The sequence below is a fragment of the Anser brachyrhynchus genome (assembly GCF_964034855.1).
Source record: "Anser brachyrhynchus genome assembly, chromosome: 1".
NCBI classification, from domain to species: domain Eukaryota; kingdom Metazoa; phylum Chordata; class Aves; order Anseriformes; family Anatidae; genus Anser; species Anser brachyrhynchus.
The window spans coordinates 1,288,366-1,314,570 of record NC_137694.1 but is presented as its reverse complement, the minus strand read 5'-3'; the positions used below and the strand labels follow the sequence as shown (position 1 = coordinate 1,314,570).

The 26,205-nt window shown below is 55.9% G+C and overlaps 1 protein-coding gene across 1 annotated transcript in view; it reads right to left on the bottom strand.

The window, feature by feature from the left end:
- AHCYL2 (adenosylhomocysteinase like 2) overlaps positions 1 to 26,205 on the bottom strand; it is a 77,165-nt gene that overhangs the window by 25,854 nt on the left and 25,106 nt on the right. Inside the window, 1 exon segment of the mRNA XM_080552834.1 lies at positions 1,902 to 2,010. Coding sequence (XP_080408960.1) covers positions 1,902 to 2,010 — 109 coding nt within the window.

Genomic DNA, 26,205 nt, shown 5'->3' with positions numbered 1-26,205 from the left:
GATGCTTTAGCTGGAAACGCTCAGTGCAAGGGGTGGAGGAGAATTCCCCCAAGGTGCTCCACGTTCTTTCAGCTGCGGATCGGGTGCAAGCGTGAAACATTAGCCAGGTTAATTAGCCTATTAGTCTTTAAAAATGAGTCACATCGAGTATACCCTGCTGATTAGACATCAAATGGGGTTGTAAAACCCGTACAAACATTATACCGATCGCAGACCCGTGTTAGGGAAGTCTAATCATTAACGCCAGCGCCAAGCAGCGGGGCAGGCGAAATTCCCCGGGGGCTCCTCGGGGTGCGCGAGGCAGCACGTAGAGGATGCGACCCAAGAGCTGGGAAAAGAGGCAAAAAGGAGCGTTCTGGTGTGTCTGGGGTCAGATCAGGGCCTCCAGGAGCTGCATCTCCTGGAGCTGAGCGTGTGGCTCTGCCGGGGCAGAGGAGCAGACAGGGGGCTTCGCGCCCTTACAGCAGGAGGGAGGGAGGCTCATGCCTGCTCTGGTTCAACCTCATGCCTTTGGCTCTGCCCTCCTGTGCCCAAAGTCTGCCTGCAGCGGCCAGCCAGGAGGCTCTCTGCCTGGACAGACATGGAGAGAATGAAAATGAGGGATTGTGCTGGAGCCTCCCCACGAACCCTCCTCATTCCCCACGGCACAGAGCCAGAGCTCTGCAAGGGCTGAGAGCTCCTGCCACCACGCCGGCAGGATGGTGACGCACGTCACCAGAAAAGCCTGAAAACTGCAGGGGGACCAGGAGAGCACCACCTCCTTCCGACGGCTTCAACATGCTTATATCTTCGTTCTTTGCAGACCTGTGCTAGAAGCTGGTTGCTTCGGCATCTGCTGCGGTACGAGCCAGGGGCTGGGAGCAGGAGGGGATTGGACGCAGTACAGCTCCCTGGGGGATGGGGACTTGGATCCCAATCCCTTCTGTAGTGGTCCTGCTCCCTTCTGTAGTGGTCCTGATCCCTTCTGTAGTGGTCCTAACCCCTTCTGTAGCGGTCCCGATCCCTTCTGTAATGGTCCTAACCCCTTCTGTAGTGGTCCTAACCCCTTCTGTAGCGGTCCTAACCCCTTCTGTAGCGGTCCCGATCCCTTCTGTAGTGGTCCTGACCCCTTCTGTAGCAGTTTCAGGAGCTGCCCCATTGCAGGCAGCAGGCAGCATTCCCCGTAAAGCACCAAAGATCCCGGTGGGCCTGTCCTGAGAGCATCCCCAGTGAGCTCTCCTCGCTCCCGGACTCGGGGGGTGAAGGTAGCACTGAAGCTTCTCAGCACCCTGAGGCCACGGTGAATTATTTGCTGGAAAAAAACGAGGCTGGAGCCTGCTCGTGAAGTGCAGGGCAGCCTCACCTTGCCTGCTCAGTCTCCAAGTCAAGCTTTAGCTGGCCTGCCCCCAGCGCTGCCGTCCGTCCTTTAAGGATAAAACACCAATTTCCACCAGATTTGTTTTCAGGGCCTTGTTGTGCTGTCTTTTTTTACATCAGCTCTAAATATTAAATGTTTCATGAATGGGGCACTCAACGAAGTTGGTCTGGTTCTCGGGGGGCTTTAACTCTTGCTGGGTTTTAAGAAGTCTCCATAGGCTGCTCTGGTAGTTAACTTTCAGCAAAACGTGCCCAAAGAAAACAAACAACTTGAGCACCTCTGAAGGAGAAAGCACAACTCTGCTGTGCCATGCTGAAAGGAACACGCAGGGGGAACAGAGCCGTGCGTTTCTGCGCAGTGAGACAAACATTAGTCCAGACAAAGCGAGTTTCCAACTCAATTTTCTTAATTTTTAACTTTGGAAAAAAGAGCAGTGACCCTCTTCCCGTGCTTCCCCTCCAGCAGCACCGACTACAAGGGGGAGCTGGGGGTCCTGGGGCTGCTGCCTGCACCTCCTGTGATGCTGGTGGGACGCGGCACCCACCTGAGCTGTAGCTGTCGGTCGACGACTGCGAGATGGAGCGGGACAGCGAGCGGCGGCCGATCTTCGTCGGGCGCTTGTTGAATTCCTGCTTTTGGTCGGCAAACTGGATCTGTGAAAAGAAAGGGCCAGGTAAATCGGAGGGAAAAAGCCAAGGGGCCGAGACAGGAGGACGATGCGGAGCACCCGGAGCCTCGAGCAGCCGCTGGCGCCTTCTCGGCTACAGCCGACCCCTGACTGCGGGTATCTGGGGGCAGAGGGCACGCTGCCTCGGCTGTGTTTAACCTCAGCGACACCTGAATCACCTCCTTTAGCCTTTCCACATCCACATCGGAAGGTTTCCATCCCCGTTATGCACAGACCAAGTACCAAAATGCTCGCTGGGGCCATCCAGCACCTGCAGGACTGGCACCGACCCTGCTCACCACCTCTCTTGTAGCGACCGGTACGGGTTTGCTGTGCAAAATACAGGGGAGAAAAACAAAAACACCCCGAGGAATGAACCCCCCAGCTGCACCCCGCAGCAAGAAGCATTTAGGAGTGGATATCTGGAGAATTACACTTTTGTAAGCCAACCATGCTCCCCGCAGGCTGTGCGAAATCGCAGCGGAATTGGAAACGTGACTTCCACCTGCAAAACTCCTCGGCCTTTGCTCGGGACAAAAAATGAGCCAGTCTGGTGTGACGGGATTAAATATTTACATCTCCAAAATGCTGAAAGCTATTAATCGGGTCCTTTCACCAACCCCCGGGGTATTTCGAGAAGTTGGTTTTGGTTAAAGAATCCATCAGGCCTTAAGGAATGCAATCCCCTTCTGGGAACCCAAAGTCAAGCCCCGAGGTTCAAGCAGTGGCACTCTGCCCATGCAATGGGCTGTCACAGCCCCGGTGACTCGCTTTTTGGGCCAGGAAATGAGGAAAAAGGGTGCTGGGGGTCTCTGATGGCTACGTCAGCCCCGGGAATCCAGGTCCAGCCAAAATCCACGTCCAAACTCATGCCGCAACCAAGGGCAGCACTGAGGATTAGTGCCGCCGATCCCTGCGGGACAGGGCACACACATGCTGGTTTTCATCTTCCTTTTCTACCAAGTTGTTGGCCTGAAATAACTTGTTTTTTCTTTCCTTTGAAACAAATCCCTTGACAGCCGAACCGCCTCATCAAAGCATCGAATCATCGGCGTGGAACGGTGCTCCCGGCAAAGTGGGATACGCTTGAAACCTAACAGGGTGAAAAATTCGTATCATAGACCTCGGGAGTTCTGTTAATATTTTCCTTTCCCGCATCATCTGTTCAAGGACATTCGATGCAACTGTTTCGAGCAACGCAGTAAGGCCGACAATTGCATTCAGGCCTCCCGAAGCACTTGCATGTGCACGGCCAGCAGGCAAAACCCCAAATCAGCCGTGCGCCGAGCTGGGCACAACCTCGGGCCTCGCATTACCCCTGCAAGAGTCCAAAGCCTGAAACAAGGCTCTGCTGCCGGCTCCCGGGGGCATCTCCAGGGCCTGCTGCTCGCTGCCCCAGCACCTCACCAATGTCTTTTAACGTTTGTGTGCTGGGATTCGAGCCAGGACAGCCGTCGCGCCCAGCACTGGGCGGGCACGTGTGAGCACCACCAAGTGCTGGCAGCAATGTGCCCGTAAGACGGTTTCCACATCATGGCTTCTTTTTTGGGCTGCAGTTTCAGGCACGCGCTCTGTCCAGCCAGAAGGACGGCAGGGAACGATGGACCCCAAACCTTGCTTAAATCTCTTCCGAAGGGCACGGTGCACCCAGCGCCGCGCCGTGCTGCCGCGCGTCCTTCCCGAGCATCGGGGACCGGGACTCGCAGAGCAGCTCAGTTTCGGGTGGGACCTTCCCAGCCCCTAAAGACCTGCCCCCGATGGTAACAGCGGCCACACACAGGTTAACGCTCAGAGGAGAGATTACGGAGCCTTGGAAAGCTGCAGCTTGGGTTCAGGCGGCCGACCCGCTCAGCGCTTGCACAAACACAGCGGCTTTCCACCCACCGCCGATTCAAGCCGAGACACCCGGCGTCCCAAGCCAGGAGGGAGAACGGCTTCTGCGGCTGCCCCACGTCCACGTGAGGGACATCTCGCTTCCACCCGGGCTTCCCTGGCCCCAAGTAGCATCCCTGGCACGCCACGCGTGGCTCCGCGCTCCTCCTGCCCCTGGAGCAAGCAGGGCAGCTCCCCGGAGCCGAGGCTCTCCTCCAGCCAGGAAGGTGCACGGCCAGCTCCAGAAAGAGGTGATTTGGGGGAACAGCAAGGGGAGAAAGAAACGAAGCGGGGGTACGGAGAGAGAAAGAAGCGGACTTTTTAAATCGAGAGACAGCCTTACGGTACCTAGAGCCTGCCCTCACCTGGGCTTTAATCCCCGGGTCCCCATTGACATTGTACTTCTTCTTGTTCAGCATGGCGCGGCCACCGCCTGCTCCGCTTTCAGCTCCGTGGGGAGGCAGAGGGAGGGAGGGAGGTGGCTTTCGGATGTCCCTTGGGGAACCCCGAGACCTCTGGGGGCACTGCTTCCCCTTGGGGGAACCCCAAGACCTATGGGGCTCTGCTCCCCGCGTCCCGCCGCGCGAGCCCTGCTGCTGCCCTACGCACACGGGCGAGCACTTTTATCGCGGTCTGCCTGGTGCGTGCATAACAATAGCCCGTTTATGTAACCGGGCCATTGCCACTTGCTATAATTAACTTGCTAATTAGGCTCCTTTTAACTCGGGTTCTCCCCCCACCTCTCTTTTCCCCGATGTCAGACGATTACGGTAGCAGAACCTCATTAGAACAAAATTAACTAATGGGTAACTAAACCAACGATGGCAAAGGGGGGGTGGAATTACGGCAGCAGCCTGCCCAACGTCGCCCTTGAGGGGTCGAGCAATGGCTTTGCTTCGTGGCTGGAGCCGCTGCCCAAATGTTTTGCCCCTGACAATGCTCCCAAAACGATTTCTATCGAGAACCTCAAGGGCTGCGCCAAAGACAGGGCATCGCCCATCGACCTCGGCGCTGGGCCCAACCGTATGCCTGTAACATTTTCTGCTCTTTTTGAATGTTAAATGAAACCTTGAAATACTTTAACATCTACAACAGCCCTCGCAGTTTGTGCAATGTGTGGGGTTTTGCACTGCAAGAGGAGTATCCTTGTAAATCCTCCTCACTTCTCAATTTTGCGAGCGCAGCGTTTTTGCAGCGCTGGCGTCTTAAATTTATTCTCATCCATGGATTATTTTTTTTTTTAAAGGAACAAGGGGAGAAAGCAGCAGGGGCTACTGGCCCTGTAACTCACGTGGGCTCTACGGCATTGCTGACAGCCCGCAGATCCACCTGCCACAACCCTGGGAAACAAAGAGCAAGTGACGGAGCTCATTAAAATCCATATGGGTACGAAACAAGACACCGAGTTTGTCATCTTCAAGAGTTGTTGCTGCTTGCTTATGCCTGTGACAAACTACCCGGCTAGTCCTTTTCCAAAGGAAAAACTCATCTACCCATGCCTGCATATGACAGAAGGAATTTACTCATTTTTCTAGAAACAGATGAGGGTGGAGATTGCAAGGGAATAATTCTGCACCTCCGAGCAGACCAGCGGGGTCCAGGGCACTGGTTGTGCCGGCCCTCCTCCGGCCAAAGGAGCAGCCACGGTGCTCCAGCTCTCGACCTGCTGAGCTGGTACCTTCATCCCTGCGTTTGCTTCCCCAGGAAACTGGAGATGGGCACGCAGACAGTGGCGCTGGCACCCAAAAGGCATCTGGAAATGAGCTGTGACCCTCAGCTTTCGAGTTCTGGGCAGCTTCTGTTCTCCTAACCCACCTCCTCGCCGTGCTCGGGTTTCTTGATAGTGTCCAAGGGGCTGCCCAAACCCATGCAGTGCATTGCTCCACGCACCTGAAATGTTATTTCCGTACTGTTTCAAGGTGCCTGGGCAACAACGGGGTAGCTGGTGCTTTATGGCACCAACAGGCAGTCCGAGATGGAGGAGACCTCCCGCCCTGGCAGGAGACACGCAGCGCGCTCGCTCTTCTCGCTTCGTACCGCTGGCTGCTCCAACGGGTGCTGATTTCCCTTCTTTTGACCCCGTCTCCCTGCAGGGATGAGAAACTCGTGCTACAATCACCCCCAGATGCTTTTGTGGGCTCCCCTGACTGCTGTGGGTATGCACTTGTTCGGTGTTGATGTTAAATCCCAGAAGGATAATGAGGTTTTTAATACCTGGCTAACAGCAAGAGGTGTGCTGTAGTAAGCGTGGGACCTTGGTGAGAGCGCTGAGACGAGAGCGTAACAGACTGCTTGAGATAACGACCTTAATGAGGATGAGCATTTGGCAGCTTAGGCTAATCGTTATTTAAGATGCAGTTGTTCACTTCCACGTCGTCCTGAGAAACCACACAAAACACACATCAGTCGAGACTGAAAACCTGCTACAGGACTTAATTGCGTGCTCCCTGTGCTCTATAGTGCAGCAGCTTCAAACCAGCTACAAAAGCATCCATCCACACCGGCACCGAACCCAACAGCATCGAGATTCCTGAGTCCTAAAGGAGAAAACTACAGAAAGTTACAGGGGGGGCAGATCCGTGGCGAGGGCTCGGCGCTTGGTTCCAGAGCGGGCTCCGCATTTCCCAAGGTGTGGAGGGCACCAAAACCCCCAGCTGAAGCGATGAACCAAGCACGATGCATAGTTCTTCACTGCCAACCTTGCACAAAATCCATCTCCTTGTTGGCATCCGCGTACCGTGGGGGCACGCCGAAGGAATCGCAGACCGCCATGACCGAGCACGTGGGAGCGGCAAGCGGTGATCCTCCAGGAGGCTGCGAAAGGCAGCAGGCTCAGGACAGCTCCACGGGGGGTACAGGGGAACCGTGAGTCCACATCAAATCCCCATGCGATTGTAGATAAAGGCGCTGAGAATACACCGAGAACACAAACCTTTTATTAGGGTGACCTCAGTATTTTTAAAAGAGCCAAGAGGCACGGTTCAAAACCAGCAAGATGCGAGCAGAAACCCCGGGCACTACAACGAACACTGACACCGAATGCCACGCTTCTGGAGCACCACGGCCCAAAACGCCCCGCGCAGACCCTCGGGGGACACTCGAGGCTGCAGACCCGCAGCCTTTGCCTCCCAGGCACTGCCTGCTTTTTGGAGCGATGCCACCACACGTCTAGCAGCTTTGGGAATTCTTTCCATCAGAAAGAGGGAAAAAAAAAGCCTGTTTCTGCATTTGCTAGCATCTGTTCCACCCCCCTTTGCCACCAAGGTGAAGCTGAGCAGCACGCACGGCCCCGAGGTATTGGAGGAGCTCCGTCAGCAGCAGAACCAAATCAGGTTCACCAATCTTTACCGAATCAGGTTAAAAAAAAAAGCGAAGTAGCCCAAAAGATGGTAGCAGCCATGCTGGTCTTGCGCCCGATGAAATCCGGTGTCCCCAGGAACATGCTGCAAAGCTTCTCCCACTCCTCCTGCCCGCTGGCCCCAAACTGCTCTAATAATTCTCTCTCAATATAACACACCCAGGGGACGGGGTGGTGCGTGGGGACCGTCCCCTGTCCCTTGGCTGCTCCAATTAGGCAGCTCACGGCGGAGAATGGCCCCGAGCCAGCAGGGGAGGGTGCCTCAGATACCCCAATAATCCCCAGCTTTAACGAGTCTCCTGCTGGCTGCACACCGCCAGAGCTGTCCAAGCAGCACCCAGCTCCTCCCGGGAAAGGCACACTCCATCCTGGAGCTCAGCGATGAAGATAAGGAGCTCCTTAACTCACCATCCACGCCGGCACCTGGAAAGCAGAGGCGCGGGTGCTGCTGTCCCACTTCTTCTCCATCAGCTTGAGTTCTCCCAGCCGCTCGCGGGGGCTTTGGCAGCCGAACCTTCTCCCAGCAGAGCCCTTCCCTTCCGCCCAGCCCCGCCAGCAAGCCCGAAGCTCACTCGGGGCCTCATTTCTGCTCCGGGATTGCCCAGACCCAGCTCATTTCTGCAGCCGCGATCCCGCGATGAGTTCGAGCTCAGAGCCTGCCTGCGGCCCCGGCCCCACAACACCAGATAGTGGGATCGATAGAAAATCAATCCATGCCGGGGAGGCACGGCTCTGTTCAGGCTACAGGTCTGGGACGAGCAGGAGGGATGCACCACGGCACGGCTTCCAGCAGAACACCCTGCCAACACCTCTAACAGCGGGTGCCTCCCGGCATCAAACATATATACAGTCACGAACGGGCCGTGCGATCCCCCGGCTGCACGCAGCCAGATAAATATTTCTGAGCGACTCGCGCTCAGCCCAGTCCCAGGAAAAGCAGGGACGGAGCCTCTGGCTCGGCTGCAGCTCCCTCTGCTGAGCGCCTCGGCCCTTGCTCGGCAGAAGGCGCAGAGCTCAAGCTCCTGCTTCAAGGAGCTGGAAGCCCTCTGCTTCATGCAAGTAAGGGCTCAACATCTGGGAGCGAAGGAAGCCTTTCTGACCCGTTTCCTGAGCCTGTTTCGGGATGCTACCAGCACGTTTCCACCAACAGAGCACCCAGGGCGAAGTGAAGCCGGGGCTGGCTGGAGATGGCCGGGACCCTGGTGGAAAGCCCCCTTCCCCACCTGGAAGGTCTGGCAGCTCATCCAACCACACCAGCACCTCCTGTTTTACCGAAATCCAGTGCAAACATGCTTTACAAACTCCACTTTCCGTGCAAAGCTCGTTATTTGGGGCAGCTTTTTTGCAGAAACCTCCCTTCACCGACCCCTTCCTTCTGCAAGGAATTTGGTCGTTGGCGGCCTCTCCACGGGTCCGTGCGTCCCACCGGGCTGCTGGCAAACCTGGCTGGGCAGAGCAGCCCCCGGGGTCACCCCTCGAGCAGAATCGGGAACACCCCCATGTGCTGGGAAGTTTGGAGTTCGCTGCTTCTGGCTGAGGAAGGGTCGCGGGGGGGTCCGGGAGGGAAGGAGGGGTGCAACGCCAGCACCAAGTAAGAGGAGAGCCAACACGCGCACGGCCACGCGCAGCCCAAGCCGGGTGGATGTGCTTTGTCTGAATCACCTCCGTTAACAGAAACTGGGTAAAGTTTGTTAGTTTTTGGCAATATTTGCACGCTGCTGGCAAGCTCACCCTTCCCGACTGAATGAAGCTTCTGTTCAGCGCTGCCTCCAAGCCTCGGGCCACTCAATTCTCCCCTCCAAGCAACACAAAGATTAACTTTAGCCAGAAAAAAGCTCTTTATCCAGGCATGCCCACGGGCAGTAACGCAGCCAGGCTGGGTCGCCCCCCCTCCTGCAGCAGGACAGACGGACGTCCAGCTGTCCCACGCCGGGTGGATGTCTCAGAGGGTCCCGCCAGAGCCGCGCACCAGATGCGCCGGTCGTCATTTGAAAGGCAGAGCTCGTTCTCTGCGCACAGAGTTTGGCTCAGAAAGGACAAACGGCACAAAAGCTTGCCGAAAAATACTCCACCTGCAAAGCAGGCTGCAAAAATATACACGGCCTGGCTGCTGCAGACCCACGGGAGCTGAAGCTGAGCCCTCCTGAGCCATGATTTCCCCAAATCCCAGGCAGACAACTCTGCAGCAGCCAAGTCTCCGTCTGCGACACCGTCGGCATAGGCACGGGACCGATCCTGCAAAGCGTGGTGACGTGCCGGGTTGTTTCTCAGGAGCATCTTTCAGCCTTCGAAACACTTAAATGAGGCACACCAACACTTGGCTGTCCCTTTTGACAAAATCAGAAGAATGCAGTTGGTAAAGGAATTTTTGAAGACCCCTGCCCCAGCCCAGGCTGCCCCCAGCCCCATCCAGCCCGGCCTCGGGCCCCCCAGGGATGGGGCCCCCCCAGCTCCTTGGGGCAGCCTTCACCAAGCCCCCGAGAGCCTAACGCCAGCCCACGGGCTGCACAAGCCCCACGCAGACACGAGGGGGAGCAAGAGCCTGCGGAACAAAGACAACATTTGGGCCTTCACCGCTGAGTAAAGTGATGAATTTTACGATAAAATGTTCGCACCGAGCGAACATTTGGTGTTCTCCACTCCTGGTGACCAAGAGACGTCTTCCCAAGAGGCAAGGAAACAGCAGATCCTCCCACGTCAACATCAACAAGCCAACGTCAGCACAAACGCGTGGTCTTCACGGCAGCTCCGTCATCTTCTGCAGAACTTTCCAGTTCTCCCCACTCTCATTTTACCGTGACCATCACCGCAGGGAGGCACCGGGCCTAGCACAGCCATCCCTTCGCTGCTCTCCAATCGTCCTTGCAGCGAGCCAGGGGCGCTCCCAGCCCAAAACCACGACGGGCAGGAAGAATCACAGAATTGTAGGGGTTGGAAGGGACCTCCAGAGACCATCGGGTCCAACCCCCCTGCCAAAGCAGGTTCCCTAGAGCAGGCTGCCCAGGTAGGCATCCAGACGGACCTCGAATATCTCCAGAGAAGGAGACCCCACAACCTCCCTGGGCAGCCTGTCCCAGTGCTCCGTCACCCTCACCGTGAAGAAGTTCTTTCGCGTGTTGGTGCGGAGCTTCCTGGGCTCCATTTTGTGGCCACTGCCCCTTGTCCTGTCCCCACGACAGAAGATGAAGATGCCCAGCTTGGTGACTGCGGGCAGGTCACTGACGGAAGCAGAAAGAGTCCCAGAGAGATGGGATATGGAAAACAGGGGGAAAAGTGAGAAAACCTGGATATGGGGGGGCTGTTTCCTTTAGGCTCTTCTGTGACACCTGTACCTGGACTTGCAGAACCGCCTGGCTGAGGCTGGTGCTCAGCCCCATGCCCAGGTGGGTTTGGGGACCCCCCAGGAGGAGACCCCCCAGCCTCTGGTCCCGGTGCCAGGGCTCCGGCCCCCACCCAGCCCAAAAGCGCTGCTGGGGGCCAGGGGGAGCCTCCTGGCTGCAGGCTGCGCCCGGGGCCTCTGCTCCTGCCCTGGGCAGCGCCGCGCAGAGCCTGGCCCCGTTGTCCTTCCACCCTACGTCTGCTCATGCCATTGCTCGTGTTTGCTCCCCGCCCTGCCCAGCTGCTACAGCTACCTACTGGGAGGCCAGGCCCCAGTTCATTGCTCATTTCTTCCACCTTTGGTGGTGTTTCACCCCTTGCCTTCCAGACAGCCCAGTTCTTGAGTACTTGTAAGCCTGTTGACTACCTGAACCATCAACTTCACTTGGTTAAAGTGTTTGCAGAAACTAAAGGCTGGGGTTTTGCAGCAAGAATAACTTTCGAAGGCACGTGCAGCTCCTGGTGTCATGGTGGGAATGGAATGGTTGAGTTGGAAGGGACCCAAAAGATCATCAAGTCCAACGGCCCGACCACTTCGGGGCTAACCAAAAGCTAAATCATATTAATGGGGGCATTACCCAAATCCTCTCCAACACTGCCAGCCATGGGGCATCAATCACCTCGCTAGGAAGCCTGTGCCGGTCCCTGACCATCCTCACGGTAAAGACATTTTCCTAATGTCCCGTATGAATGCTATCGTTATAACACTGCAGATAACCGTATAAACTTAAACATAACAGCTTAGGTATCACGTTTCTATCTAAAAAAGCTGTTAGCTTGCACGAAGGCTTCAAGTGACACTATTTCACAGCCCAAAAGTTTGTCATTAAACCTGTTCACGTCGCTCCCTTCCCACAAAGCACAGCCAGTAATGCTTTGAATACAGACCTGATACAATCAGGCTGCTTACAAGATCCCGCTGCTGGATTTTATCCTCAGAGGAAATCTCTTATAGAAATCGGTTTTCCCACGAGGCTTCAAGCACCCCGGGACGCGAAGGCTTCTGCTGGAAGCCCCGACCTGGTTCCAGCAGGCTGCGGGTGCAGCAGGAGGCAGCCACAGGAATTCCTGCCATTCTTGACTTACAGGATCACCCCTGCTAGAAATAGCTCCCAAAGATCACCTCTCGGGCACTGCGAGTAGCAGAGGAGCTGGCGGAACTGAAACATCTTCCAAGCACTCCCTGAACTGTGAAATACCGGCGTTGGGTAAACCAGTAGGATCCTCCAGCAGGAAGAGGCGTCCTCTTAACACCCTTGCCTGCACTGGCCTTGTGTTTTCTCCGCGTCTTGAAGCTCTCAAGGATTTCAAACTTCTCGGCATTTAACACAACCTTGGCACTCTGAGCATCAGAGAGCGGCCATCACCCATCGCCACGCAAAACCGCACGTCCGAGGAGAGAAGGCGATCTGGCACACGCAGCGAGCCGTGCCCTGCTCCCACTGCAACGTGCGGAGGCTTCTCGGCTGAACAAAAAGAAAGGGAGAAGGCTGTGTGAACGTGGGATGGATCCTGCCCCCAGGAATTACAAGGAAGGAGTCCACTGGAATTTGAATTAGGAACGGCTGAACCTGGGGAGCGCGGCTCTTCCATGGGTTCTGCGGTGGAGCGCCAGCTTCTGAACTTTAAATTTCTTTAAAATCGAAGCAAAGCTCCAAGAAAGCTTCTGAGATCCAATGCATGAAGATGCAGAAGCTGTCCCGTGCTTTTGGGTCCCGTTTTTTGGCCACGTCTCCCATCTGGACAAGATGAACCGAGCTGGGCCAGGTGCAGCCCGCGGATGAGAGAAGGAAAGAGCGATGCTCGGCTTTGAGTGCGCAACAGCCGAGGCAACGGCTGAACATTACGAGTCATATTTCTACCGGAAGACTCCTGGTGTTGCTTACAGCACAAAACCATGATGGGAGACTCCCAGGAGAGCAGCGGTCTTGAGAGAAGACAAAACCATTACCGTGCTCCCGAGCTGGCAGCAATTCTAGGGCCAGCTGCCGCTGAGCCTCCTGCAGCCGGTGGCTCCGCACGAGGCTCCTCGCCTGCCTTCAGCTTCCAGCCACGGCACTGCTCCCAGCCGGCTCTGTCCGTACAAGAAGGACCAAAATGTGTCATTTCCCTGGTGAGAAAGGCTGAAAAGCCAAGCAGAGCTCTGGCTCCCAGAAAAGATTAACTTTTATTCAATTTCTTACATCTATTTTTCCTCCAGAGAGGAACGGACGTGTTTGGAGGATCATCGGCAGGCATGAGATGCGGGGACCTCCCGGTACTGCAAAATATCTGGAAGTTGCTAAAGGAGAAGTGAAGATGATGTTGTTAGCATGGAAAATAGCAGGGAGCAAGAAGCCACAGAAGCTCGATGGAAGCAAAATTCACAGCTCTCCTGGAGAGAGATGTGTCTGCAGAAAAAATCCTAAAAACGCAGAGCCTGCCTTTGCCGTGGGGCCGCCCAAGAGAGAGTGGCTGGGGCCACATGGAGCCCCAGAATATCTGGTCGGGTGTTCTGACGTCCAGACTGCAGATTCCACATCAACACTGGCCAAAAGGCTCAGGAGGACACATTTTGGTTCAAAGCACATTTGGGGAAGAGGCGAGAGGAGGGCACGAAAGGCTGCGCCGCCTCCCCACGGCCTCGCTGCCATTTGGTGCCAGAGCAGGTCACAGCCAACGCGTGATCAGACAGAAGAGAATTGCCAGGTGGAAAATAAAGTAATAATCCTACTAAATCCACTCACTTGCAAGTCTAAACCAGCGTTCTGCGCACACCACCCCAGGCAGAGTGACCAGTTCTTTGAGATCATGCCAAAAACTCTGCTCTCATTCAGTACCTCGGTGCCCATCTCCTTTCCTTCTCCACCTCCCAGCTTTCAGAGTCTGATGGCCTCCCGTCTAATTGAAGCTTGCTAGATTGCCAACCTGCCACAAAAACCTGCCAAAAGAGGGTTTTTTAAAGCCAAACAAAAGCTTGGTGGAGCCATGGCACGGCCAACTGATCCATCCTTTGCAACGAGCCGTGCATTTCTAGAGGTTCACCTGAAGTCCTTCCTCGTGGGACACCCAAGCCAACGCGACCCAGTGCGAGCGGTCAATAGGAACAGGGAGCCAAGAACCGACAGCACCCCTGGGGGCACGGCGAGGGCCAGATGTGCTCAGAAACCCCCCGTGGAAAGAGGTGTGGGGACAACGCACGGGATCCTCCTGCTACGTAGGGCTCGTTAGCATGTCCTCCAGCAGGAGAGTTTGATAGCTGGTGTCACAAAGGCCCGTCCACCAGGTGACTGGAACTGGGGACGAGCAGATTGCAGCTCGCCCACGTCTCCTCACCGCATCTCCTCGCTGCTCCGGCTCTTCCACCTCTCTGCAGTCTGCGTTTCAGTCCGGCAGAGCCACGGCGTTGTGTCACTTGGACAAGAATCAGAGATGAGAACTTAGGAGAGTGACGGAGACTTTCTTCAGGCTGCAGGGTGTGGCGGGGAAGGAAAGGGTGGAATAGAAAATAAATACAAAAGGACTCCGGGGCCCTCTAACCAAATCGCTGCCTTACCCGGCTGCCCCATCGCTAACAAGAAGAGGGTGAACCAGTGGTTACGTTCAGAAATGTGAGCTCTACATCTGGGGGAGGGGGAAAAAAGAGCACAGATAACAAGCTCGGGGAGAGCATCGCAAAATCTGAACCTCTACCATCCTCCTGCGGAAAGACCCCAACCCAATAAGAAAACACGATCCAACACAGGACCCAGAACTTGGGCACTGGAGATGTGAAAGCTCCCCTGGCCGCATGCTGCCAGCTCTCGGGTTCACAAGCACTATTTATTCCTGCCTCTGTGTGGCTCCGGTGGCTCGACACCGAAGCCCATCTCAGCAGCACGTGGGTAATGCATACAGAAGCGTTCCCGGTGGCGGTGAGATGAGGGCAAGGTCCCAGAGCGATCCCACCTCCCCTGAGACCCGCAGTGGCCTCAGGGGGGCCATGAACGCCCCGGACCAGTGCTGGAAATGACGCTCGCTGCACCACGTGCACCGCTTGGATGTCAGCGGAGCGGGGAAAATGAAGTTAATGAGCACAGATTTAATCAGCGGACCTTGGTGTAATCGGGAGCGGAGCCGCTTCGAGGGGTCGTGACAGGCCACCTCCCCCCGGCTCTCCATTTTCCCATGGGAATAAAGTTACAGCTCCTCAAATGGAAAAAAAAAATACTGCTGTTTTGGTAATGGATGAACTTGTGTGGCAAACGAGCGGGTATGTGGTGGCAGAGACGCAGGCTGAAAGCACCCAGCTCTCCCGACGAAGGGCCCTGCTCTGCCCAGACCCAACGGCCGGGTGCCAGGGTCCAAGCGCGTGCACCGGCCTTGGAGGATCTCAGAATAGTTTAGTTCAGTTGGAAGGGCCCTACAAAGATCATCGAGTCCAACTGCCCAGCCACTTCAGGGCAAAACAAAAGTTAAATCACATTAACAAGGATTATTAACCCAAACGCCTCTCCAACACCAACAGCCGCAGGGCACCAAATGCCTCTCCAGGAAGCCTGTGCGTGTCTGACCACGCTCACGGTGAAGACATTTATCCCAATATCAGGTCTGGGCCTGGCAAGGACCCCACCTGGACTCACGGATTGAGGTGACGCTTGCCAACGTCTGCCACCCGGCCCCGACTCGTGTCACACCCACGCCACAGCTCTCTGCATGCCCATGGGCTAAGCTTTGCCATGAAGACGAGCAGAAGCCGCCACCAGCACCGTCGGCCAAGACAGGTCACTCTCCATTCCCTCCTCCTTTGCATCCTTTCCTCGAGGACTTACCGTGAGCCTCCCGTCGCAGCACTCACCCACAGCTCTCACCACTTTCCTGCCCACCGTGCCCCTCGTTAGAGCCCCTGATTAACAAAATTCACTTCCCTCCCTCCCTATCTACGGCCATGGCCTGTGAGTGCTGTACAGAACAAAAGCTCGGAGAGACCTGGCTCACCCCACAGCTCTGGGCGTGCAGAACGAGAACAGCGTGACGACAGGAGCCCCGTGCAACCTACCCACAACTTTTTAAGCCACTTTATGCTTGTTTTCATCTTCCAAAGAGTGCTATGGATTGGAGTCGTCAGCCTGCTACCTGCAGCTCACAGAAACTGCTGGCTATCAGCTGTCCCTCTGCATCCTTATCTCGCAGGAGCTGCGGCACAGCTCCGGGACCCAAGCTCCCTGTGCACACGGAGAGCCGCGACGGCTCACGGCGCGCACCAACTCGCTGAGCAGCGCCCACGTAGCTTTGGATCCATCCTCAGCAGCACATCCGTGAGTCCAGGCCCACGTGGGGACATCACAGACAGACCGAGGTCGCTGTGTTTTGCACCAGGAGCATCTTTTTGGCCCTTAGGACAAAGCGCTCCGTGGCAGGAGCTGCTGCAACGTGTCCTTTACCTGCCGTGGCCCAACCTCGTTGTGCTACCTCCATCTTGACACCAGGCTGCCAGCCTGAGGTCACCCACGGGGGGGCTGGAAAGAAAAGAGCAGAATATGGGTGTGAAGCACAACCTTGCTGTATTAACACTGATTTATTGAAAAAAAAAATCAAACAAACCCCAAGCGGGACCGAATAAACGTGTCCAGAGAGGGAGGGAGGCAGTCGCTGTGAAAGAGACAACCCAGCTCGCTTCTCGGCAGCGTCTCCAGGTTAACCAGGCCTCAGTGAAATCAAGTTTGACAGAGCTATTAACATCCGCTAATTTACGCATTTTAATCATTTAGCATCCAGCGCAACGAGAGCGACGTGCGTTGGCTGCGATCGCTCCCAGAGGAACAATAGCTGCGAGCCAACGCGTTCGTTAAACGCGCCTCGGTGCCTCTGCGCACGGAGAGCCCCGGCCCGGTGCTCAGTGCTTATTTTCCAGGGCTCACCCTGGACCACCATGCCGATCAAGGCCAAATAATACAGACAAGGTCTAATACGCTTTGTCCCAGCCGTATGAGCCACGGTGTGACAGCATCAGAAGGAGAACCTGCCCAAAACACGGTTTCACTGACCATATGGCAAACAGGACTGCCAGCAAGCGAAGGATGGTGGTAACCAGCTTTGCTCTCCTCTGTTTAAATTAGCTGCGTTGCTGCGGAAAGCAAGCACAGAGCGGCACGTTTCCATTGCATTAGCAGTGATCTCTGCCCCCTCCAGCCCCCTCTCTCAGCGCACCCGAACGCGGTGCTCGCAGGCGGCAGCACCGGCACGGCAGCGATTCAACCCCTGCAAATCTCCTGCCACGGGGCTGGGGGAAACCCACACCCGATGAACCAAAACCTGACCTGTGCCAAATTGAAGGTGGTCTTTAGACTCTGAATTGTTAGGGAACTGCAGCCACGAGCCCTCGGACGGCAGCGGGAGCGAGCCTACACGCGCCCAACGCATCCAGTCTCATCAGGGCACCGGGAACGGGGAGCGCGGGTGAATCCGTTAGGCATTCTTCATGTGCGTGCAAAGATCGACAACGCTTAAATCCATGTGAGATACTTAAAATTAGACTGACGAGGGATTACGAACAGTTTCTCTCTCGGAGCAGAACGCTCTGACAGATTAAAAGGCGAATGCTTTGTTACCGCGTACGTGGGCTGCGCGTGCGCCCCCACGCCTGGGAACGGGACAGCGGGAGGTGGCAGCCGCTCGCTGCGCCTGCGACTCGCTGCGGGCAGACACCGAGCTGTGAGGGATGAAGGAAGCACCGAAACCACCGAGAAGCCCTCCTCCACCGGGATTTCAGGACGGATGAAGAGCCTTCTGTGTTTACTTTAGTGTTTTCACCCTTCCATAGGAAAATCCCACGGAATTGTTTGGGTCGGGTCCCTACACCCCCGACACAGGGGCTATAGGAAACCTGGGGAGGGACTTTTTACAAGGGGATGCAGTGATAGGACAGGGGGTAATGGCTTTAAACTGAAAGAGGGGAGATTTAGACTGGATATAAGAAGAAATTTTTTATTATGAGGGCGGTGAGGCCCTGGCCCAGGCTGCCCCAAGGAGCTGTGGCTGCCCCATCCCTTGGGGGTGCCCAAGGCCGGGCTGGATGGGGCTGGGGGCAGCTGGGGCTGGTGGGAGGTGTTCCTGCCATGGCAGGGGGTGGAACCAGATGGGTTTTGAGGTCCCTTCCGACCCAAACCACTCCGTGGTTCTGTAACTCACCCCTTCCCCACACACACCTACCTAATTGCTGTCATTACAGCATGCCTCTAATTGGCGCCCCACCGGCGGAGCAGCCAGCACATCGCACCGGCACGTGTTGTCCCGACACGTGGTGTCTTGCCTCTGGCTGGCCTTGCTGTCTGCAGGCAGAATGCCCCCCGGACAAACCTCTGCCAGGCACCAGAGTCACTCGGGCAGAAGGGGAGCCATCGCCACCGCGGCAGGAGCAGGATTCCCCCTGGGAGCTCCAGGCAATCAGCTAAAAGCTCAGATGTCAGAATCGGAGAGGGTTGGTTCTCCGCTTTAAAAAAACCTGAGCCACTCTGCCAAAGTTAATCACCTCCCCGACTCCGTATTATTTTTTTTGAAATGTGCTTTGGGTTCCAGAGGCACTTCACGAGCAGTTTAGGAAACACCCGCAGTGGCGTGAGGTCACGAGAGCACACGCACGGCCTCGGCTGTGTCCGACCTGGGTGCTTGGTGCAAGCTCACGGCACGGTGGCACTGCAGCAGCCACGGGGCAGCTCTCGTCCCTGCTGCCCTAATGCAGAAGCAAACCGTGGTGCAGTCAAAGGGCTCGGCTGGGCAGGCTGTGAGAGGTCCCGAACGACCCCAGGATGCTCAGTGCTCAAACACCACGTGGGCTGTCCCGCACCGCACAAATTCTAGCACCACGCAGAGTAAGACAGAGGCAGTAATTGGTGTGAGGGGCTTAAAAGTGCCACTGCAGCTCCCTCAACCTTTACTGCTTTGGCTTATGACAGCAGCTGACCCTGTAGATGAGCGCTGCCCCGCAGCTAACCTGCGCAGAGCTGTCCCTCCATCAATCCACAGCAGTTAGCTCTGGTGTTCCGGCAGCCTTTATCGACGGTGCTGGGCTTCCATCCTAAAACACGGACAAATTTACTGTGCAGTAACAGCCAGCACAAAACCGATCCTGCAGCGCCTGCGTGCACGCATACAGCAGTGAGCGCAGCAGTTCCTCGCTCTGCTGGGCACCAGAAACATCCTCCGAGACGCCGCATCGCACGCTGCAAGCGCTTGATCCGTCCTTCATCTTTGCTTCACCTGCAGCTTCGATCACCGTGGGCACACGCTGACGTTCCTCCTTGGAGACCCGGGATGGCTCGTCGTGCTTTCCACCTTTGTGCCTCCTGGGCAGCTGGGCTCGATCTTTGCCGGTCCCTTCCAGCAGTTCTACTCCTCGTTAGGAGGAGCAATCAGAGCACATCCCAGGAAAGGAGGAAAGAACCCGTGACACGCTTCTCACAACTTACAAACACTTTCTCCTTGCCTTAACGCAGCAAGAAAGGCTTACACTCTTAAAACGCATCTTAACACAACAAACTGGAACTGAGTAACGCGGGGACAAGGCTGGCAGGGGGTGCTGGAGACCTGAAACCGCTCGATAAAATCCGTAAGCACGGTCCCGAGGTGTGCCCAGGCGTGGATTAGCCAACGTCCACGACACAAAGGCTCCCAGCCCAGGCAGCGCAGAGGCACGGGGTAAGCCAGCACCACACCGCCCCACGCGTGGGCTTGCACATGCTTTAAGTGGAAAAAATTAGGTAATTTGTCCATTGCTTCACATTTCACGGAAAAAAACAACACCCCTTAACTAAAAATGGAAGCAGCGTCACTTCCCAAGAGCGCCTTGTAACTTCTTCCTCACCAAATCAAACTGAAAACTAAAGAGAAAGTTTACAATTATACCGCAAGAGCAGAAGTTTTTGAGTCCGCAGTGGAAATTACGGCCCGTAACGGTGGGAGGGCACGAGGCGATACTCCTGGTTGGGATGCCCGGAGGAAAGCTTGTTTTAACAAGGAAAGGCAGCCAGCCCTTCTACAAAGGAGTTCCAGGCTCCCTCGCAGTTTGGTTTGAAGATAGCAATTATTTTTTTAAAATAAACTCTGGCAGTCACACCCCTGGAGAGCAGGATTCAGCAGGAGGAGACCAGGAAAAACTCCAACCTGCTCGGGATGAGGCTGGTGGGTGGGAGACGGCGTTAAAGGGTTGGGCACCGGGCTGCAGCCCTCGAGCGTGCTGGGCAAAGCACACCCAGTCGTGTGTCCCTGGCACACGTCTTCCTACCAACCCCACGACGGATTTCCCCGCTTTCTTCTCCCCCGTGCCTGTTTTCCCAGGCAGGCTCCCACGGCCGCTCAGCGCAGCAGAACCGCTGCTCGGTATCGGTGGCTGCTGCTGAAAAACGCAGGTACCGAGCGTTAGCTTTGCACAAAGCGATGACCCAAAAACATTTTCCTGGACGCGCCACATCAGCAGCTTAACCACCAGAAAAACACGGTCCTTCACTGTGCAGGGCTGCATGTGAGGCCCTCCCAGTCCCGCGGGACGGATGCGCCATCAACCCGCCCCATTTTTGGGCTGGCACACACACACGCAGAGCCAAGCCTCCATCTGGAGGCACCGGCAGCACCGGCCCCGGGTTGCAGACGACCTCTTACAGCCACCTTCCGTTTCCAAGTGTCGTTTCCTCACGACAGCTCAAGCTCTTTTTCAGCGTGCTCCTCATCACGGCGCCTTGCACAAGGGCTCGCGGCTCCGACGTGGCACGGGCAGCGGCGACGAGCTGGGATTGCAGGGACCAAAACTGCTTCCAGCTTTCCCGCCTGCCTAGAATTAAAAGCACACAGTAATTTAAGCGATAAATAACAACCAAAGCTTCGCTGGGTCTGAGTGCTTTCCAGAAGTACTTTGTGTCCTCTTCCCGAGCTTCCCCCGATCCGTCGGTTCCCTCAAAACCGGCACCCTTCTGTCTGCTTTCCTCTGGGAAGCTGTTCCCCTTATGTACCAACACATTTGTAATGATGAAAAAAGTCGCTGCAGGAACCAAGCAGATGCCACACTTACCAGCTCTCACACAAAAAACTACCGGTAAGAGCCAAACGCGCCCTTCCTTTACAGGGCTTTCGTTGCCACGCGTGCTTAATTTACGCGTCATCACCTCGTTTTTTATCGAAAAGATGTCAAAACGCACAGTTTTTGGCAGATCAGGAACTTTGTGCTGCAGAACGGGGCCTGCACCCACCTCTGCACCCCGCTGACCACAGCCGGTGCCACCGCCGCTTGCTGGTACCCAGAAGGTGGCAGCTGCTCCGCACTACCGGCGAAATATATTTGGGTGCTCCCGCCGCGATTTGATCAAAACGAGCCAAAAGCAATTTACGCAGCGGGTCAGTGCTGAAGGAGCTTGCTCGGACACGCCTGTGGGCTCCAAAGCGAACGTCCACGTCCACGTCCCCGGACCTGAAGGCGCTGGGGAGGTCGCTCGAGGCACGGACGATGTTTGCAGGCTCCAGGAGGAGCGGTGGAAGGGGAACGGCACAGGCGAGCACAGCACATTAACATGCATGGCAGGAGTTGCGGCATTACTCATACGCTGCTTTGAGACGGGGCTATTAACGAGAATCTCTGCCTTGGAAAAATCCGCACACAGCTGCTACTTTACCCGGCTAAAACCGCCTAGATTCTTGGTGCGATTGTTTTTTTAAAAGCGGGTATTTTATGTAAGTGCGCCACTCTGAAACGTGCAGCACGTTACTACTGTGAGACAGCAGTGCCACGGGATGGGAAGGATCAGCGCAGAGGCTCCACTCGGCCAAACTCCAGGCGTCAGGAGGGAGGGAGGACAAGGAGGACGCACCCGCGTGGCACCTTGGCTTGGACGAGCAGAGCTCCCTCGGGGCCTCGAGTCTCAAATGCAGACCGGGGAGCAAAGGGAAGGCTGTAGAGAACGTGTGTTCTGGCATTTCAGCACGGCAGAGGCTCCAGCCAGTGATCCATCCGCACCTTCAGCAGCAAACCCTTCCAGCGAGGAGGCTGGGGCGCCTTTCCCCATCCCCGGCACGGTGAGCCCCAGAAGGCGCCTGCTGTGCACACACCACGATGTCTTCTCGTGCCCCCGTCGGTCAGGAGCATCTCTGGGTTACGCTGCTTGCATTTATAACCGGCGGTGCCAGAACACTTTGGTACTGCTGCGAAGGGATAAGAAAACACTCAGCGCGCCCTTTGTATCCTTCTCGGTCACTGAGTGCTGAACATGAGCCTGCTAGGAGGGCGTGCTGCCTTTACCACCCGTTCCTTTGCACGAGCTGCTTTGAGGAGGCTGCTGCTGGACTCCGAGCTCCCTCCAGCATGAATCCAACCCTGGCCGGTGCTGAAGTCGCCCCTCGGTCCGCCGCCGGTACCGCACGCACCTCCCTCTCCCGGTGCGGAGGCAGCTGAGTGCTCCCCTGGGGACTTCTTTCCCCCAGAGCTGGGATCAAAGTCAATTCCTTCTAGAATAACCTCTCCTTTTCTTGCTTAAGGTTTAAAAGATTGTGTTCTTAAAATTAATTTATTTCCTTTCTTCCCCTTGCTTTTCGTAGGGGATAGATGTTACGCTTTTATTCTATCGCTTCTGTTTTATAACCGCAATGGGTTTTACCATCAGCCGGGGTTCTGGCTCCTTTTCCTTCACACAGCCTGGCACGCTGTTCATATTCCTTAGGGGAAATAAATAAATAAATCTATTTAAGTTCCACGAGAGATGGCTTCACGGCACGCCAGGAGCAAATCCGTTTCAGGGCCGTGCCCCTCACTCGACGGGACGCCGGCCGAGGCGCTCAGCTCGCCGCGTTCCCGTTCCCCCGGCCGGGCAGTGGGAACAGCAAACGCCAGGGGAGGGGAAAGCTGAAGCCTTCGGGAGCTGGAGGTGGCCCCGGAGCTCCCCAGCCCCTTGCGGGAGGTGCCACGACCTCCCTGCTGCTCACGCGGAGCGGTCACGGCGCTCAGCAGCGCCCGCAAGAGCTCGTTTGGAACTGGCAGTTAACGGGGACGGCAGAAGGTAAATGGAAAGGAGCAATTTAAAGGACCGAAAATCCTACGTAACGCCGGCTCTGACAAAGAATGTCCACGCGTTTAAGTGTAACCTACTGGGATAATGGAGGAAAAAAAGCGTGAAGAATCGAATGTGGGTGGGCTCCTCAAAAAGCAAAGCCTAGTTAAAAGTCCACGCTAATGGGGAACGTGGGAAGAGGAGCAATCAAGACTGCCTTCAGCTCCTTCTGCACAAAAAGGTTAATAGCGGAGCCACTTGGAACCTCAGCAAGTTTCTGTCTGCAATTTTCATGACAGGAGAGAATGCATCTGACATTCATTAGCTCTCCTAATGTTCACATATTTTCTCGATAAAACGGCTTGCAGCTTGATTCGAGGTTTTTTAAACAAGCTGAAAAAAGGCTTCTGAACTACTCGCAACGCACACAAGGCAACCGCACTACGCAAATACTGCCAATAGCAGGTGAAATCTGCAGAAATCTGACTTAACCGTAGCTCACGATGCTCAAAGCCCCCTTCCACCTCCAGCACGGAGGGGCAGGAGCGTCCAGCAGCACCCCTGGCCCATCGGAGCGCACCGCGACCTGCTCCAGCCTCTGCAGGATCGGTGCCGGCAACGGCACGACGACGTATTTGAGCGCGGCGCCTCTTACGGATCGCAGACCTCGGGAATGGAGCCCAGCTCTGAGAAGCGGCCGTGCCTCCGTCGGCTGGGATCACTTGGGAAGTGGCTCGCCGTACCTGCAAGTCTGGGATCAAGAGACATGAGAAGCTTCCAGGCGGTTCGCAGCGAACGGAGACCTCGCGAGAGACGCGCAGGGATCCCCGTGCAGCCAGATGCAGGAATCACAGAATCATAGAACGGCTTGGGTTGGTTGGGATCTCAGTTCCAAACCCCCTGCCACGGACACAGCTGCCACCCACTAGATCAGGGTGCCCGGCGCCTCGTCCAACCTGGCCTTGAGCACCTCCAGGGATGGGGCATCCACAGTTCCTCCGGGCAGCCTGTGCCAGGGCCTCACCACCCTCAGAGTGAAGAATTTCCTCCAAAAATCCCCCTAAAGGACGGTGATCTGCAAACAGCAACGCGCATGTGGCTCCCTCTGGACACGCAGACGGTGCCCCAGAGCCAGGGGCCGAGCCCAGGCAGGGCTCGTGCCGAGAACGGGGGGCGCGCGCGTGGTGTCGGTGCCGCACGATGCTCTGCGGGGTAGAGTTGGGGCAAAATCCGCTGGGATTTCTGAACTCCTGCTCAGGTGAAGCCCTCTGTCCTCCTGCACCAAGTGAGGGAGCTTTCTGGATGCCGAGGGATGTCAGAGAGCTCGAACCAAGTAAAGACAAGGAGAAGCAGCTGTCCAACAGCGCTGCGCACCAACAGCACGGAACAAGACCAAGTGTGCAGCGTGGAGCCAGCGGCACGTGGCAGCGCTGCCGCTTGCGGAGGGATATTTCCTTTTGTAAGCACTGCTCGCTGACCGAGGTTGGGGTTTGTCCCCAGAACACCGATCTGAGCTGCTCTTCAGGGTCAAGCTCGCGTTCACACTCATTCTTTTAGAGGTTATACATACGTTAACAAACAATAACGTATTGTTTACAGGAACAAGGCAGCTGGCGATGCCAAGGCCAGCAACAAGGGAGATAAATCAGAAGGCCTTTAGATTAAAGCCTCCAAGAAGCTGAAGCCGACAGGAAAAAAAGAGGAAAAAAGGCTAACATTTCCCTCGGAGCAGCGAGAACCACATGAAGGGTACACACCGTGCAAGCGCCGTGCAGAGGCAGAGCTGCAGGGGCCAGGAGGGGAGGGAGACATTGCCCCCGACTCATTTTAGGGACACACTAAGACCCCGAAGCACTGGCGATGGCAGCTAAACCACAGAAACCCCAGCTCATGCTTTGGGAAGAGCCGTCAGCGCTGCAGCCCGGCTGCCTGGCGGACAGGATGGCGTGGGGCTGCCTTGCGGGGTGCAGAATCCCCTCTTGTGGCTTTGCACGGGGTCAGAAACAGCCCCGGGACAGGAGGCGGTGCCCTTAAGTTCAGAGAAAAGGAACGGCACCGACCAGCTGCTCGACCACAGCAGCACTGATTTATTACCGGAGAGATGGGAGCGAAGGCAAGCCGCAAAAGGGCATTTCCAGATTTCGTCTAACTGCTCAGAAATGCAGAAGTACTGCGGTGGCTTTTGTGTAGAAACACCTCACCGGGGGGCCTCGACAGCTGCCCGAAAAAGCTCAAAGCGCTGCACCCACCCCATCGCCCGGCTGGCAGGGCAGCCAGGACGGAGGCTGTTCAGGTGGTAGCCCCGTGTGCCTTCCTAATTACATCTCGGGAGGGCAGCTCATAATTATACTCCACTCCTGAGCAATTATTTGCACGACTGGGGCCGCAGCAAGACTTTAGGATTCACTCGCCCAGCCACGCGTCAGGCTCGTCGCACGGGCTCCACGTGGCTGTCATCGGCCCCAGAGCGAGACCAGGCTTTGGACGTGTCCTGCAACGTCCTTTAATGATCAGGTGCTGGAAGAAAAGCCAAGAAAAGCCCAACTTTGCTATGCATGTTGGTCGGATACTGATCTCCAGCACCTTCCCAGTGCATTAAAACCTATCGTTTTTGGTAGACCTTGTTCTCAGGCGTTACCCTGATGCATGATCCAAGAGGCGGCCAGACAACATCGCTCGTTACAACATGAACAGACACAAATGTCAGTTTTTGGTACAGAACTTGTATGCGCGTCGTTCAAACCCAACCCGCTACAAGAGGCGTCTCCAGGAAATCAAGCAGCTCTTTGCTAGACTGCTCAGACAAAACTACTCCTTAACCCGAACGCTCCTTCCCAGTCTCTCAAGTCCCATCTTCGTATGAGCACCGTTGTCTCTTCTTGAGGGATTTCACGAAAATGAAAATTAACAGAAATGCCAAAAGCAGTCTCCTCCCCTTCTCCGCCAGCTTTCAAACACTCCACGACAACTGAAGGCGACACGTTTATCACAAGCTACGGGATGAAAAGGAAATCCCCACCATATTCCAGTGGCTATCAACTGCACCGTTAAGAGTTTTCTGCTCATCAGCGTTTTCTCAAAGCTCTCAGCAGAGAAAGGACGGCTACCCGGGGTCACAACTGGAGCAGTTTGGCCGTAAAAAGAATAAAAGGAACAATGAGGAGTCTGGGAGCGCTGCCTTTGAGACAAAAGTTACCAAAGCTGATGGGCGCAGCGTTGCCCGGATGCATTGCAGAAACTTACATCGCCACTCCCAATTTAGAAGACTCAAATCCAGATTTTGCTTGAAATAGGCTAACAACAAGGAGCACACTACACTCGCCCTGACTTCCAACGGTCCAAACACTTGTTTTTTTTCTTCTCCAGTATGAGAAATCCCAAGCCAGCAGACTCTGAAACCTGCTATAGGCAACGGGGCTTCCCTGTGCAAAACCCAACAAGGACCAAGATCAGAGAAATCTTACTCCGAGGCTTCTTGGCAGCCAGTCTAATTGGATGTGGCCCACACCTGGAGGGCACTAAATGGAGAGGGGGGTTTCTGTGGGTCGTGCAGTCCTACCAGAGGCACAGCTGGAGCTGAAGAGCA